At 36.4% G+C, this 17,150-nt stretch overlaps 1 protein-coding gene across 5 annotated transcripts; it reads right to left on the bottom strand.

The window, feature by feature from the left end:
* Positions 1 to 4,633: 4,633 nt before the first annotated feature.
* Positions 4,634 to 15,516, bottom strand: rpz4 (rapunzel 4). Of its 5 annotated transcripts, none has more exons than XM_067410815.1 (3): positions 15,448 to 15,502; positions 9,386 to 9,448; positions 4,634 to 7,789 (listed from the first exon to the last, which is right to left on the bottom strand). In XM_067410815.1, the coding sequence occupies exon 3, from the start codon at positions 7,761 to 7,763 to the stop codon at positions 6,588 to 6,590; it is 1,176 nt and encodes a 391-aa protein (XP_067266916.1). In that variant the 5' UTR covers positions 7,764 to 7,789; positions 9,386 to 9,448; positions 15,448 to 15,502; the 3' UTR covers positions 4,634 to 6,587. The 5 variants fall into 5 exon arrangements, 3 of the variants coding, with proteins under 3 accessions (XP_067266916.1, XP_067266924.1, XP_067266911.1); XM_067410823.1 differs by lacking the exon at positions 15,448 to 15,502 and adding an exon at positions 11,292 to 11,445; XM_067410810.1 differs by lacking the exon at positions 15,448 to 15,502 and adding an exon at positions 11,475 to 12,630 and having other exon boundaries at positions 4,635 to 7,789.
* Between the last annotated feature and the right edge of the window lie 1,634 nt (positions 15,517 to 17,150).

Here is a 17,150-nt window from a genome sequence, read left to right as displayed (position 1 = left end):
CAACCACAGCAGCAGAGTAGCAGATCTTTCCCACCAAGGCCAAATACATTAACATCTATTACCGTGCTAAAAATCTTCAGAGAGTTGTCATGATAGAAATGCATTTCTTCTCGCTGTGACATGCATGTTCAGTTCATTTACAGCTGTCTGATGCGTCTATATTTCTGTAATGATGATGATTTACATTGTCTGTGTGCTCTGTGATCTTATTTATAATCCAGATAGATTTTAAGCTGTTGAAGGCTTGAATCCAGAAACTATTTGGTTTTCTTTGCTTATTTTATAGGCCATTTTCCTTTCAGTTAATCAGAATCAGCTTCTGCCATTGGTGCCAAACATGGAAAGACAGCAATTATAGACAAAGGCTTTAAAAGTTTCAAAAGTACGAGAATGTTCAGGTAATATAATATAAATTTGATCTATAAATTTGCCAAGTTTACATATTGCACTTTTTAAATTGCCTAATGAGGGGAAAAAAATGTTTTATATATATGTTTTGGTGCCCAGCGTCCTATTGCTTGTCTCTATATTTTCACAACTATTAAAATATAGATATTCCAGTGTAAAATTAATGAAGGAACTGACATTAATTAAATTAAATTCAATTAAATGCCCAAATCTTATTGTTTATTTTCAAGCTCATGCTATATCACCTCTTGATTTTGGTCACTTCCTGATCTTCTGAACAAGAGTTATAGGTTCCTCTCGAGAAAGCCTAGTTTATTCTCGGTGTAGACATTTATCCTTTCTATATTCAGTTTATTAGACCAGGAAGAACCTCAGCATCTTGAGGATTTTCTACATCTGCATCCATTCCTGTTGTGTGAGCTTGTGTGCTATTGGAGCCACTCACCTAATAAACATTTATTGGATCTTTTTCAGGGTGAAATTGGTCCAAAATGAAATTATTCCAATGGAGACTGCATTAAGAAAGAACTAAGGTAACATTGAGATGATAAATGGCTGCACAATGTATTTTTGCATCTCAGGCGAAACCGTCCTGATGCACGTGATGTTTTTCTGCGTTCCTGAGGTCACCTGATGGGGCCGGACTCAATGTGAGGCACTGTGGCCAAATCATATTCATGGAAAAGTCATTTTGGTCTGATTAAAAGAATCTCTTAAACTATTTACTAGGATACTAAGTTCATGCTCCTCCCGAGGTTGAGCAGAGTGCAGTCAGACACTTTCTTTGTGACTGGTTCGGCACATTTCTAGAGGAAAGAACTCTGCTAATAGGTACATTTTTGTTTAAAAATGACAGATTCCATATTACCTCGCTTACTTGATTAAAATAAAACCCAAACATAATCTTTTATAGTTGTCGTTCTGTTGCTAGAGGTCATATTGAGGCCCCTTGCCAATGGAGTTGGATATTGCAGTAAAGCCTGAAAACAAGCAAGTCACCCTTACTAAGCCTCCATAATGATGCAAGACTGCACAGAAATAAACCAGTGAGCAAAAAGTCCCAATGAGATCCCACATACCCTTTAGCTCAGATGAGAAAGGAATTTAAAGAAAAAAATTAAAATGTCAATTATTTTTAACCATGAGGAACAGTACTCAAATTAATTTTAAACAAACAGAGATGTACAAAACTGTAACTCTGTCCTAAAATCTTCTGAGCTATGTAGACAGCATTTTAAGACATCATACACTGTAACACTAAAAAACTGTAAATTTTACAGTAAAATACTGGCAGCACGGTTGACAGCCAGTTACTGATCTTTATCTTGATTAAAATCTTTCAAAACAAAATTTAAAATATACAGTACTGTGAAAAAGTCTTAGGCAATTTGTCAATAGGAAATATCCGTTCACATTTCCAAACATTCATTTTGTCTCAGTTTCATCTGTTTCTTCATGTAATCACAGACGGATTCGATGATGGTGAGATCAGATGTGTGGAGCACCGGCTGTTGTCAGACTCCTTGTGTATTAAAAAATCAATGGATTATTACAATTAATGGCAAAATGAATGTTTGGAAATGTGAACGGATATTTCCTATTGACACACTACAGCAAAATATATAAATAACTGGCTTAAAACCTTTTTTGAGGGGTGAAAATACTGACGTGCCTAAGACTTTTGCACAATACTGTAACTTACACATATAGGTTATCAGACACTATGTGAAGTCTTAAATATTTTTTTTTATTGGCCAATTCATAACTTCAATATTAATCAATAAAATTCTAAAATGTCACCAATTTTTCACCACAATGAAAAATTCATTTAAAATAGACATGTACTGTAGCTCTGTTATAACAACTTCTGAGCTACCAAGGCAGCATTTTAAGGCATCATATGTGTCTTCCCAGAACAAAAGTTAGAATTTTTGCCAGATTTTAAGGCAGCATCACATGTAATTTTAACAACGAAGGAAACCCCATGCACATGAGCTCACTGAATGCTGAACAATTGGAAATATAAAGTTGATAAGTTTTTAGTACTTTTTCATTACATTCAGTATGAAAAAGTAGAAAATCATTAGTTTAATCCTAATAAAATAGACTATTTTGCCCTATATTTGTGCGTGGGCTACATATTTTTATGCTTACTAGTCTAGTTGATAGCTTAGCAGCATGCTAATGTTAAACTCGACTTAAATCAGTTGTGAGTCGACTACAGAGAATGCTATTTGTGTGCTGCATGGAGTTGCTGCCTATCTAGAGTGTTACAGATCTGTCACTATGAGATTTAATGGCTGTTTTGATGCTTACTTAGAAGGTAGTTGTCTGTTCAAAATTATTCCTAATATATTAGTAAACATTCTTTTTAATTATTATTATTGTCAAATAAAGTGCACTGTAGAATGAGAATATCCCTCAGTCTAAATTATGTATAGCACTTATTTCTGACAAGCAATTGCGAGTGTTTGTTGGTGTGTCTTCAGTGGCACTTTATTTCCTCTCCAAACCACCATCAGTTGGTTGGTGAAGGAAATGTACTGTATTTATTGATTTTGAAAGTGTCTTCATAGCGTTTGTCTGTGGTACTTGGCTGTCAATTTCAATTCAATTCACATTTATTTGTATAGCACTTTTCACAATACATATCGTTTCAAAGCAGCTTTACAGAAAATGTATGTCAACATTACAATTTAGAGTAATCTGTTGTCAAAGGTGACTGTGTCTGAATTATGCAATTTCAGAAATGTACATAAACGAATCACGCAGTTAGCTAACCATGTATTAATTTATTAATTTAAGGTAGAAACAATGAGCTCATGGAAGTATGAATACATGTTAACAAAGATATAGCAACATTTGGAATGATTCATGTTGATCCAGAGTTTGTGTCATCTGAAATCCTCAGAGGGGTTGGGGTCGTCTTTTCACAAGTGTTGAGGCATCTGAAGTCTTCAGAAGAGGCTGGACTCTATAGTCACCTTGGGATGGGCATCCTGAGATAAAACAGAAAAGCAAATGGAGAATAATTAGCGTAGCTGCTGTTCATAACATTAAGCAAAGATAGTCATATGCATTTGATATGATATGAGTACAAGGATATGAGATGCATTATGTGAACGCTTAGCTAAAGACATGCATCTAGATTTGAACTGGGTGAGTGAGTATGAGCCCTGAACATTATCAGGAAGGCTATTCCAGAGTTTAGGAGCCAAATGTGAAAATGCTCTCCATCCTTTAATGGACTTAGATACAACCAGAAGTCCAGAGTTTTGTGATCTTAAAGAGCGTGATGGATTGTAGGGCAATAGAAGATTGGTTAAATGCACAGGAACTAAACCATTTAGGGCCTTATAGGTCAGGAACTTAATAGGTAACCAGTGTAGATGTTACAAAGGTATCCATTAGTAGATGTGCTGGAAGTGATTGTGCACGAGAAATAAGCATGTACTACATGTACTACATAGACTGTACTACACTCACATTTCAATTAGGTAAGTAGAAAACAGACTGTGATTTGAGGTTTGACTTACTAGTCATACAGTACGTAGCATCTTGGAGATGCTGTCCGACAGAAGATCCGCTCCGATTCTGCTGGGGTGCAGGTCGTCAGCACGGAAGAGCCTTGGCCACTTCCAGAAAAGATTCCAATTATTTACAAAGAGCAGCTTCTGTTCATTACACCAAGACATTGACCATTAGTTTAAAACACATTAATCTACTGAACCTTTCATGTCCTCGTCGGTACGTCGGAAGCGGTCCGGACACGATGATCCTAGTCGCGGGTAATGTGCTCCGTACCGTCTCTATCAGGCTCCTGAAGTCCTGCTGTTTTGCAATAGGGAAGGGCTGAGGTCTTCTGAGCGAGGAGACGTCAAATTCAGTGTGCATAATAGCTAGTACTTTGGCTAGATTAGCATAATTATTTCCTTGATTGAAATTCTACTTCAATTATTAATTCATTATGTATTTTATAACATTTTATAACACCCATCTATAAGCAGAGTTGTAGTCATCATGACCAAACCAGATCCTTTAAGACAAAAACCAGACCTCAAGAAGGTGGTTGGTATTGGTTTGGGTCTTAAAAGGATCTGGTCTTGACCTCTGTCTATACATCAAATGCTATTTAGTATTGTTTTCATATAAATTTGTAGTTTGTTCAGTTATAATATTGTCTTTTTTTGTTTTCTATTCTAGGTTTGTTTTTGACCACTGGCATAGGGTGGGACAAATCCTGAGATAATAATAGATCCGTTTGCGGCTCCTCTGCATAATTACAGGGTTTGATGGGTGTTTCACAGTAAATCTATTTCTACACTCAGTGAAACATGAAGTTGAAAGCAGGACGTACAACATCACAACTGCCCAGCAACGACTAATTTGTTGTCTAAAAGAAGATTCTGACAATACAAAAAATTTAAGTATTTATCATAATTTGCCCCATGTATAACAACTGATACAACATCAGTTGAACTGGATTGGCATTTTATAAAGGAAATATCAGTGCTTGCAAGACAGCAAAAGAATAGTGCTGACATTTTCAGTAAGCTTGTATTTCAGCCTTAGCTCTGTGTAAATGAAATGCCACATTGTTTCACATCATCAGTCAGCTGCACATGAGAATCAACAGAGTCTGTACAGTGTAAAGATGGCCATATATATAAGTCGTGATCACTCCATGGTTAAATTTATATTTCTTAATTTATGTGTGTCTACAAAACAGTAATAGCACATCAATGGCTCGTGTTTAGTTCAGAACAAACCTTCAGCATAATGTTTGAGTAACATCAGTACAGTGACTGTAAGAAGTGCAGAACAGATGTATGTATGGAAATGTTCACGTTATCAGATTTCATTAGAAACAGTGTGTAACAGAATCTTTGAAGTGTCTAAATCCAATAATGTGGTGGGTGGGGGATTCTGTGTCTCTACCATGAAAGCTTGAACATTGAGGATGTTAAACACAAAGACACAAATACAAATAAATGTTAGACTGATTGATGGATTGTTTATTAAACAATATCACAAGAAAAATGTAGGTTGTATACTACATCATGTCAGCAATAAATGTGCTCTCAACCAGATGCAGACTTTGTTTTTTTGATTGTTGCAGACACCAAAGTAAACACATGACCCATTTTACTTTTGGTTTCATTTGGAATCAGTCAGGTGATCCTTCAAAAATCATTCTAATGATTTGGTGCTTAAGAAACATTTTTTATTATTATCAATGTTGAAAACAGTTGTTGAAAACAACTTTTTTTTTTTTGGGGGGGGGGGGGGTTCTTTGATGAATAGAAATTTTAAATTAACAGCATTTATTTAAAAACAGAAATCTTTTGTAACATTATAAAAGTCTGGTTCACTCTGCAACTTATGGCCAAGATATATATATATATATATATATTCAGATTTAGCAATCAGAAGTTTCAGAAGTACATTTCAATCTAAAAACTACTGAAATTTTCCCCAAGTTCTTCCTGTAACACGTTTTCACTTTTTTCTCTGCTTTGCTTATGTTAGCCCACATTTTTGTTCTTTATTTTATTTCATTTATTTTGCTATTCATTCATTATTTTCCATTGTTGCTGCTTTGTTTGTGCTCCTTGCTTTGTACATTGTTAAAAACTTACAATAAAATATTTTAAAAAGAAAACAAAAAAATATATAGATAATATCTAGATACCTAGAAGTGTTTTTGTCAAAGATGTAAAGCTATAAACGAGATGAACTTTGTCAAAACTAATAATTAGTTCTTCCTCAAAGTGTTCATAACTTTTAAACACATTTGTGCAAACATTTTGCATACAATCAGGGAACGTGGACGGTCTGTTGGCGTGCCATCTGAGACTACTCTACTTGTGTCACCAGCCTAAAGATAGGCTACCATCACACAGTACACACTAATAAAGGAGTAAAAACACAAATTTGATATTTAAAACAAATTTGATATATTAAAAGTGTTCATTTATAACTTTTATAAACACAGATAAGGCAATACTAGGAAAAAAGATGAAAAAAGAAAGCGTAGAGTACATTTTGGTCATTAAAGTCATAACCTTAGAGAGGTTAAACACTCTAATTATAGTGGTTTAATGGAATATCATGGTGTGAACATATCCTACAACATCTGTTTAGCTGTCAATAATAGTATTTCTAATTCCATGCCTTGTTTAAGCAGAATGTAGAAAGACATAAAAGTTCTTGAACTCTTCAAAGTAGTGCAGCTCATCAGAGAAGCTGCTGGAGAAGCCCAAATCTTTGCACGAGGTCTTGACTGTGTGGACCACACAGAGAGGGATTGCGTCAAAAAGCAGTTCAGCCATCGGTGTCATCGTGATCTTCTTCTGCTCCATGACCAGGCTCTGTATCCTGGCTTTATCGAGGGGTTCAGGCGAGGCGCTGTAGGAAACCACAACATTTAGTTTATCATCCGACGCAGGCACCAGAAAGCGACTCTTTCCTGTCAAACCCTGGAAGTCTTTCTTGTTGGTGAACAGCCCCGTGGGCGAGTTAAATATGCGGACTGACCAGCACACCCAGTCGTATTTCTTTTTCAGGTGCTCCACCAGCATGTCGGCCAGTTGCTGGTTGCTTTTGTCGCTTTGGTCTCTCACTATGCGTTTGGCGTCCAGCTCGGCCTGTGCAGGAAAGCTGTTGATGCAGTCTTCAATCACAACATTCATTTTAGACTGGACCACTTTCATTTTATCGCTCCAATCTTGAAGCAACTTCTCTTCATCGTCATCGCCTTTCAATGCCGCCTGTCCCAGTAAGGCGATCAAACCAATGCAGAACAATTTCTTAAGCATAGCGCAGAACTCCTCCACCGCCCTGCGGCTCTTTTGCTCATAATTCAGAGTGATTTCCAGAACAGACTCTCCTGAGAAGTTATCTCCTGTTACGGCATTATACAGAGTGTGCAGGTTTTTGTCACCCCCTGTCCTGTTGAAGTGTTCCAGGAACGTTTTCTTTCTGACCTCTCTGAATTTGGGTTTCGCATTCAGGACATCCATGAATTTGCGGAATTGGTTGGTTAGATTCTCCTCCACAGAGAAGTAGGTGGCATCTACCCCGCTCTTCTTGATCTCCTGGTTTATCTGCTGGATCTCTTCAGAAACGACTTCCAGGCGCTCTCGCACCTTCTGGAACTGCTCCTTCATGTACTCGGCCTCTTTGCTTTCTACATTATCCAGTGCCAGCTTGACAATAGGAGCTGCAATGGAGAACACAGGGAACAGATCTCCAGCGATGCTGGCCAACACTTCTGCACCTTGCTCAAACATTTCCATCGCGGTCTCGACAACATCCTTCTTCTGTGCAACAAGTTTCTGCAGCTGCTCGGCCATCTTTCAGTTTCAATTGCAAAATGTCTCTGTGTAAAATTAGATCAGTTCATAATTAGAAAAAAGACCATTTTATTTTAGAATGTTATAGTTAAGGCTATTAATTTGCTTGTGCAAATAAATTTGATGCTTCATGGCCATATTGTGGGTGATTTACTACAAAACACCTGCACATACCACACCTAAATTTAAAGGAGGCTTATATGTATGGTAATACCAAATGTTAGCCATGCAGTGAACCATCAAAAACGTTTTAAAACAATTGTGAAGTGCAAAAAATGCAACTTTACATAAAGCATGATGGATTTATACAGAAATAAAATCAGATTTTTTTTATCTTAAGTTTCATTACATAAACTTAAATTTTGAAGTTTGATTTTGTGTTCTAAATGTACACTGCCATTCAAATGTTTGGGGTCAGTAAGAATTTTACATTTTATTACAATAGAAAACAGTTATTTTAAATTGTAATAATAATATTACGACATTAAAGGGTTAGTTCACCCAAAAATGAAAATTGTGTCATCATTTTCTCACCCTCATGTCGTTCCAAACCCGTAAGACCTTTGTTTATCTTCAAAGCACAAATTAAGATCTATTAATGAAATCTGATAGCTTTCTGTCCCTCCATTGACAGCCTACACAACTACTATTTTCAAGGCCCAGAAAGGTAGTAAAGACATCATTAAAGTAATCCAGGTGGCTACAGTGGTTTAACCTCAATTTTATGAGGCAAGGTGAGTACTTTGTTCGCGGAAAAAAACATAATTTACTACAACTTTATTTACAAAATATTAATATCCAACACACATTCATGTAACACAACGCGCATGCGTTGTGGTGTGGAGATTTTGGAAATAAAGTGGTAAATTAATTTTTTATTGTGGAGGGTAAAATGGAGGGTAAACCACTGGAGTCACATGGATTACTTTAATGATGTATTTACTACCTTTCTGGGGCTTGAAAGTGGTTGTTGCATAGCTGTCAATTTAGGGACAAGAAAGCTCTCAGATCACATCAAAAAGATCTTCATTTATGTTCCAAAGATGAACATAAGTCTTACAGGTTTGGAAAGACACCCTGAGTAATTAATGACAGATTTTTTATTTTTGGGTGAACTAACCATTAAATGTTTTTATTGTGTTTCTGAATAATTGTTTTAAAAAAAATGCAGCCTTGGTGAGCATAAAAGAATCTTCCATACACATTAAAAAATCATTCCCAAACTTTTGAAAGGAAGTGTAATTTTGAATCAAATAAATGGCTTTTCAAAAGAAATTATTTCATATCACATTTGTGCATTCACAGCAATACAACAGAATTGTGCAGGTCTACATATTATCAGTTTTGTCACAATGACAGCAGCCATTACACAACATGAATCACATAAATGTTCTTCACTTGTATTCATTTGCTCACATTGTTTCAGAAAATAAATGTAAAGATTAAATTTGCATTTGCTATTTAATGATTAAACACCACATTTTATTTTGCACAAACACACTATATTCTCATTTGAAAGACTAAGCTGTGCACATGCTATCCAGTTTGCAATTTTATACATACAAACCTTTAGTAAATAAGGGTTATTGTCTCCAGAGACTGGTATACGTAAAGAAACTTACATGTGTCAGTCTTCGTTTCCCCTCAACCTATGAGTGGTCAGTGTGAATCAGGGTGGGCTTGCTCTAAAAAGATAAAGGAAATGAGAAATGCGTCATACAAACCATTAAAAGCAGCAACAATACACACCAGGTGTATGTACACATGCTAAAAGAGGCTCGCTCATTCTGACAACCACACCTACATTTACATAAAAAGACATATTCATTCAATTCAAGCATGCACTAAAAGAATTATCAAATAATGTAAGAACAGAGCACATATGCAACAATAGAGAGGACAACCATTTCAACTAGAAACAGTTCAAATGGATTTCCCCTTTTCCAAATTTTAATGATGCAACACTCTTTTTGTTTAAGTGTTTAAATACTGTGTTAGGTCATATTATAACTTCCTATAATGTCTTGTGCAACACCAATCCAAAGTTTGGACATACTTGACTGACTTAATGTCTTGTGATCATAAGCCTTGTGCTATGAATAGTTTTTCAAAACAAATTACATTTTGTTTAATGTATTTAACATTATTTGAAAATGTGGAAATTTGGCTAACATTATATAAACAGAATGCTGATACGCTATTCTCTTACATAAAGATGTCTGAATAAATGTTTTTGATATATCATAAAATGGAACGACAATATCCAGCAAAACCACTGACAATTTTCCATTAACATTTCTGGCTAGTGCTAACACAGGTGTGGAAATAATTAGCAGGGTAGTTCAACTAGCTGAGCAAGAACCTTTTTCCAAAGCACCTCAGCAGTAACCATGGAAACAAGACAAGGAAAACACCATGTCAGCTTCTCGCCAGACACCCACATTATACTCCTTTTGACTGGGCAGTAGCTACAAAAAATTCCAGTGTTACAAGATATCACTAATTCAAGCAATTATGCTCACCATTTACAAACCAAAATAGACTTGTATGCATATTTGAAATGTTGAAAATGGTAAAGATTTGTTGGCATGGACCATACAAAATGACTAATTTAATACACTAAGTGGCGTTATTAGCTTATAACCTCACCTGAACTCTTAACACACATATGAAAAGTCAGAATTCCTGTGGGTTACAATTCAAAAATAGCACCATTCCAGTTATACCTTTTTTTGTTTACAATGTTAGCTATAGTTAATGTAGCTGAAAATGTTCGCATTCCTATCAGACAAAACCAACAATCTGATAAAGCTAGGATCGATTCATGGTCTTCTTCTAGGCTTGTGATTTAACTGCGTTAAAGACGCGACATTGAATGCTTGATTCTGATTGGCCAATCACAGTCAAATATTTTAGCATAATAACCGTTCAGGGTCTCTGACTGGTCGTCCATTTTGATTTCCAGTGGCACCTTAAGTGGTCTTTACAAAAAATCTGAACTGAATCATATAATATATAATATTAATGTAATATTTAATGTGTATTTGTTTATTTATTTGCTTAGCAGTAGTGGTAGGCCTATATAATATGTGGGACAATGTATAGTCATAATGACAGTTGGTCATTTTCGCAAAATAAACTGCTTTAGGAAGATAAGAGACCCCTGTCGCGGTTTATTTTGCGATAACAACTACGTTAAAGTTAACTCTACGTTGACCCGTACCTGCACGAAGCTGACAGAAAGGTAATTTAATCAGTTGTTTTTTTTTTCCCCTCAGGATACAAATTTAGTAGTTCATAACCACATTTCTGCCGGCATTCCTTAAGATAGGATTTAGTTAGCATATCAGGCTGGAAAACTTAATAGCTACAATGATTGTTGACATATGAAGAAACACTTCCTGATTTAGACTGCAGCTCACCGATCACTGTCAAACTAACCCTCAGTTTTTCAGAACGATAACAAATGCGATTAAATTGAACAGAAGTTCATTTTAGCCTGAATAATCGATCAGTTATGCAACTCACTCGTGTTTAAAACACATCGATGTTACGAGCTGGTGAAAATGTCACAGGCGGACAGCAGACTGAAGAGAAACGCCCAAAAAACTTTTCATGAGCAAAAACTGAAACCACGGCGCATAGACCAGCGAAAGCGTCATTGTACTGACGTTTAGAGAACAAATTAGCACTGTTATGAACCAAACTCACCTTCTAATCGATCACAAATAGTATAGGATAAAATAAAGCAAAGGTTCACGCTGATCTGTCTCGCTCGACGTCTGATCATGTGCTGGTTCTTCTCTAAAGCCTGTGGCACACCCTTCAACTGCACACTGAAGGAATTTCAAGTATTATCCCTTACAAAATTGACCATTGTTATCAGTTTCCACCAAAATTCCAGTGTGTTTTTTGTTTTTGGTGTAAGAGAAATATAAGTATTGTTCTTTAACCCTTACAAAATATACCATGGTTTACACCAAAATACCATAGTACAATTTTTTTTGTTACTATTGTTAGAGAATGACTGAAGTATTGTTCTTTATTCCTTAGCATTTACCACAGTAAACATAGTTTTCCACAAAAATTCCATAGTGCAGTTTTTGTTATTATTGTAAAAGACGTTTTGTCCTTTAATTATTGACTTATGTTTACCATAGTAAGTTTTTGTTTTAAGGAAAATTATTTAAAATATCTATATTTTGTAAAAGTCTCCTATACATTACCTGTAAATATGAACCTTATTCAGCTATTTTGCAAATGAAAACAAGACTATGACTTTGACATACAAGTAAATGTAATAAAAGTATAATGTTTATCTAGAATAAGGTCCATAACTTATCTGGATGGCTGTTGATACTTTGAAACAAATTTCTATAGATCATGTTTGTTTTATTTGTGATTACATACCATCATAAACATGAAATGGACATGATTCTTGGGTTACAGAGAATATATAGATTACTTGAATATTCATTATTTTTAATTTGGACATAACATTTTTCCAGTAAAAAAAACCTTTACTACAATCTAAAGTTTAAATGAAATGGTTTTTGATTGTAAACACCACGGCAAAACCTCACAATCTGTCGATCGTTGACGTATTCGCCACTTAACTGCCATATATTCTTAACTACAAAACAATACAAAACGCATTTATGTTTGGTCACAAACATACATTTATCTTTATGTTCCTTTTATGCCTTGACATGCGAAAATAAAATAAAGAACCAGCAATAATATACGTTCTCGTTTTATGTGCACAATAACAATTCAGTCATCAGTTTGCTTTATCTAATGCTGGACTGTTTGATTTATTTTTTAAAACCAGAAATATAGATAGGACTGATTTGCCGTTTCAGTGTTTCACACATCTATTCAGAATGAATGCACAGGTATGCCCTTTTGTGCCTCCCAAAGTAGAAACATTCTGGCTGGAAGTTGTTTTTCTCTTCTACTTTCTTATAGCAGCTAATGGCATGGACCACAGTGTTGGGAAGAGTCTTCCACAGCGTCTGAGCCACAGACTGCATGTTTCCCTTCAGCTTCTGTGCCTCTATCTGATCTAGCAGCTGGCTCTTGTTGATGGGTTTCGGGTCTGCACTGAAAGATACCACGATTCTGATGCTGTTTGGGGTCAGAAGATCAAAAAAGTTGCCACCTCCACCGCTTCCATGGTACTTTTTGCCAGCAAGCCAATTCCAGAAGAATATGCCACTGTGGTTGAACACCCGAACTGACCAAGAAACCCAGTAATATTTCTTCTCAAGCATATCCAGTATCAGTCCTGCAAACTCTGGGTCAACGCTGGCTTGTTGCTCCAGAAGTTGATGCTCCACATCTGTCTTGGCCTGCAAGGGGAAATTCTCAATGCAGTCATCCACCGCCGCTTTCATGCGTGTCTCTACGTCTTCCATGCGATCCTGCCATTTCTTCACCATGGCCTCGCCTACCGCTCCCTCTTTTAAGGCGGCGTGACCCATAACTGCTATAATTCCCATGACAAATATCTTCTTTAGCCTGGCGCAGAACTCCTCCACTGGCTTTCTGCTCCTTTTCTCTGTGGTCACAACTGTGTCCAATATGGCATCTCCAGCAAAATTCTCTCCAGTTACAGCATTGTACAAGGCATCAATGTTCAGATCACCACCAGTGTTCTCATACTGACTTATAAACTTATCCTTCTTCTTCTCCTTGAACTTGGGCTTAGCATTGACAAAGTCTTGAAACTTCTCATACTGACTGATTATCTTCGCCTCACGGTCAAAGTTCTGCTTGTTCATGGTTGTCCGCTGCATCTCCAAAGCGATTTGGTCGATTTCATCTTGAATACCTTCGAGTTTCTGGTTGATCTTTTCAAACTGCTCAGCGAGGAACTTGGCTTCTTTTCCATCTGGGTTGCCGAGGATCTCGGCTGAGGCCAAAAACACGGCCTCCAGAATGGGGTGGAACTGTCCCACAGTGGCCGCTAAAACCTCGCAACCTTGCCCCATGATTTCCACTCCTTTCTCGATACTGTCCTTGTTCTCCAAAACCCATTCTTCCACCCGATTCATTCTGGTTCAAAGCAGAGAGGCCGTCTTTTCCTTCTTACCCTTGTCTGTAACAGATCAAGGCATATATATCATAAAGTGGAAGCCACAATATAAAAATCAATACTGAAATCAATGCAGCCATTTCTAGGGGTCATATTTGTTTGCTCAGGATAGGACCTTAACAGTAACCTGAGATGAATTGGACAGCCAGACCACAGGGGCAGAAATACCAGAGTGTTCGTACATTTTATACATGTTTTCCATTGGCTAAGCCATTTAAAAAAAAAGAAAAAGAAAAAATTCTAGTCTTGTTCAGGCATGTCCTGTTCCACCTTACACCCCGCCAGCAAATTATACAACAATAAAGGCAGATCATTGAAATCAGCTGTCTGCTATAAGAATTAAAAGCAAATACACAAAGATTTGTGCTTCAAACCACTCTTTATTAATATTATTATTATGAGTCATTGTGAATAGTAGAGCTGTTCTCTCCTCTTCTTTGGAGAATAATTCAGCATTTAAACCCCAGATGTATAGCAAAGCAGATGTTTTCAGGAGGAGTTGCTGGGAGAATATATTTGATGGCTTTAAATGTTGAGCATTTAGAACATTTCTGGGCACTTGGATTACACAAGGGAGATGATCTCACACTCGTATCTAATTTCCCAAGACTCAATATACAGAAAAAAGGCACACCCAGATCTGAGAAAAATCTGAAACCAATACACTTGTCCTGCGGTGAAACCCTGTTCTACAGCAGACAACAAAATGACTCAGATTTTCACATCTAAATAAGCACAAATAAATACACAAGACTAAACCTGACATTTGATATTTCAAAGATCACAGACTTCACTTGGCTCTTGTGCAATGATGTCTCACATAATGATTTAGTGAATTATGTGAACAATTCAGTAGCTATTATTATGAATACTAATCATGTAGAACTCGTATTTAGAATTTATGACTCAACAATTCATCTTTTAAAAGAGCATTCTGATCTCAATGGAATTAGGAGCAAAACAATACTTACTGAACAATACAATGATCCTGATTGTTTCAAGTCCTCCTTTGTAAGAATAATTAAGACGGCTTTGAAATTAAAACTCCAGGATGTGTCCGATTTGAGAAAGAAAATAACTTCATATAAAATGAAATGTAGGAAAATAAGTTCAGTCTAGCAATTTGTACAACAAGACCCTTTTTTGATAATTCTACTCTGAAAAAGGAAAGGAACAAACCAACTGATTCTGAAAAAGAGGAACTGTTCAAGTTCAAAGCCACATCCCTTATTTCTATCCAAATGCTGCTTAGAGCTTCGTGGCAGTCAGTATATTGACTTAAGCACAACATCCAGTGTTAAATGGCCATAATATGTCAGGATGTGGAGCTTTAGTCAATATTGATTGGCAATAGTCAATAGTCATTAATGTCTTCTTCAACTGTTCATGCCAAATGTTAATTAAAAAAAGGATAGACTGGCCAGCTATTTTTTTTTTTTGTATTTTATTAATATCTTTGTGCCTTTTTATCCTTGGCTATGTTAAGTTTTCAAAGTTGTGCAAATAAAATAACAATAGATGAAAAAAAGAGAAAGGGAAGGATAATAAATGGAAAAAAGACAAAGAGCAAAAAAAAATGAGACTCACCGTTAGTCTGGTGAAATGTACAGAGGTGTTCTCTAGTGTTCCAACAGAGTCCAACTGTGCCTAAAAGCAGCAGCCTCCCAGGGTCCACATGTATATATAGACTCTCCCCTGCGGCACTCCCCCTTCACATTAACTCCATCCCCTGCATGCATTCCTCTGAGCCCACTGAAGAGATGAGGGACAGGCACACAGACAGATTACATCCTAAACATTCCTTCTCTGAGAAAAATCAGCATGTAGTGGTATAGTGCCAGAAATGTTTAGTAGAGTCTTTCCCGTATAAACCATGCTGCATACTCTGCCTTCCTTCATGGGTTGTCATGGGTACAGGCACTCACAGTGGCCAGTACACACACACAGAGACATTGGGTTTCCATGTTTTATGGGGACATTCCATGGACGTAGGAAAACAACAAAACCAAAAACCTAACGAGACAATGTTGTTGCTATATTTGTGCTGTCATAAATAAAAATAAAAATGACACAATGATAGCAGTGATGTACTGTAGAATTATGATAAACACATAGTAATTTGCATATAATTTCACACTCCAAATGGCCCAAACAGTAATGGATACCATGCATCAGAAGGCTAAATTATATATATATATATATATATATATATATATATATATATATATATATATATATATATATATATATATATAAATTAAAAATGCAAATAAATAAGTTGTAGTAGACTTTTAGGAGACTTTGGAGAACAACACTTGCCAATCTGAAATTAGTGTGAAAACAGCCCTTGGGGGCACGATGCTTCTAGGTCATTTCCGTCTCACTGCTTTACATGGCAGAGAAAGACTTTACTGTTTTCAGCATGGCAGGCGGACAAACCCAGTGCCTTTGTGCTGCAGCGGTCGCTGGGACACGCTGGCATGCAATGACTCGTCTGTGGAAGAACAGTAAGGGGCTGTTATGGATTACAGAGGGTCTGGCATTAGCATTTCAAATCTTCATGTCACTTTTAGATCTCGCACTATGCAAATCAGTTGTGCTGAAACGATGACGTGCCCTCGCAGTAGCACAGCAGTGGGTGTGATCGCTGATGCACATGTATGATAACAGGCAAACAGGGCCCTGGAGTGTGTTGTGGCAGATTTAGGATCCATACTTTCCAAAAACTCTGTTAGAAGTACAAACAAATTACTAATGTGTATATTTGACTTCCCAAGAATTAAACTTCACTTCCCATATTGTTTGTGATAGAGAGTTGAATGAGGCCTCAAATTTTATGGAGGTTTTTGAGAAAAGATGGGCTTCTCTAAGCAATTGTCATCTTTAAATGTAAAAGTGTTTAGGTTAGGAAATGTAGTTTTCTTTGTTAATTGGCCTCTCTGTCTAAAATACATAAATCTTCCACAGACTATTAGGCAAAGACAATCTGAGATAAAGACAACTTCCATGTCTTTTAGTTTGCTAAGGTGTGACTTCCAAGTAACTATTTGCTGTATTTGAAATCCCTGCCCAGTTTTTTTTTTTTTTTCATATTTAGCATGAGTCATGATATAAAGTTAATAAGTGGATTTAGCTTTTAATTTCATCTGAACAACAACAACAAATCTGTCATCATAATGCTTGACAGCTATGCAAGGTGTGCAAGAAACGGCAGTATAATTCACTGCAGTGTCGTCATGATGAAATTTTCATCAATAATATTTGAGAGTTGTATTAAATGCAAAATTTGA

Source organism: Chanodichthys erythropterus, chromosome 2 (genome assembly GCF_024489055.1).
Source record: "Chanodichthys erythropterus isolate Z2021 chromosome 2, ASM2448905v1, whole genome shotgun sequence".
Lineage (NCBI taxonomy): Eukaryota > Metazoa > Chordata > Actinopteri > Cypriniformes > Xenocyprididae > Chanodichthys > Chanodichthys erythropterus.
Note: the sequence above shows the minus strand (reverse complement) of the source record. Positions and strands in the feature narration are given on the sequence as shown.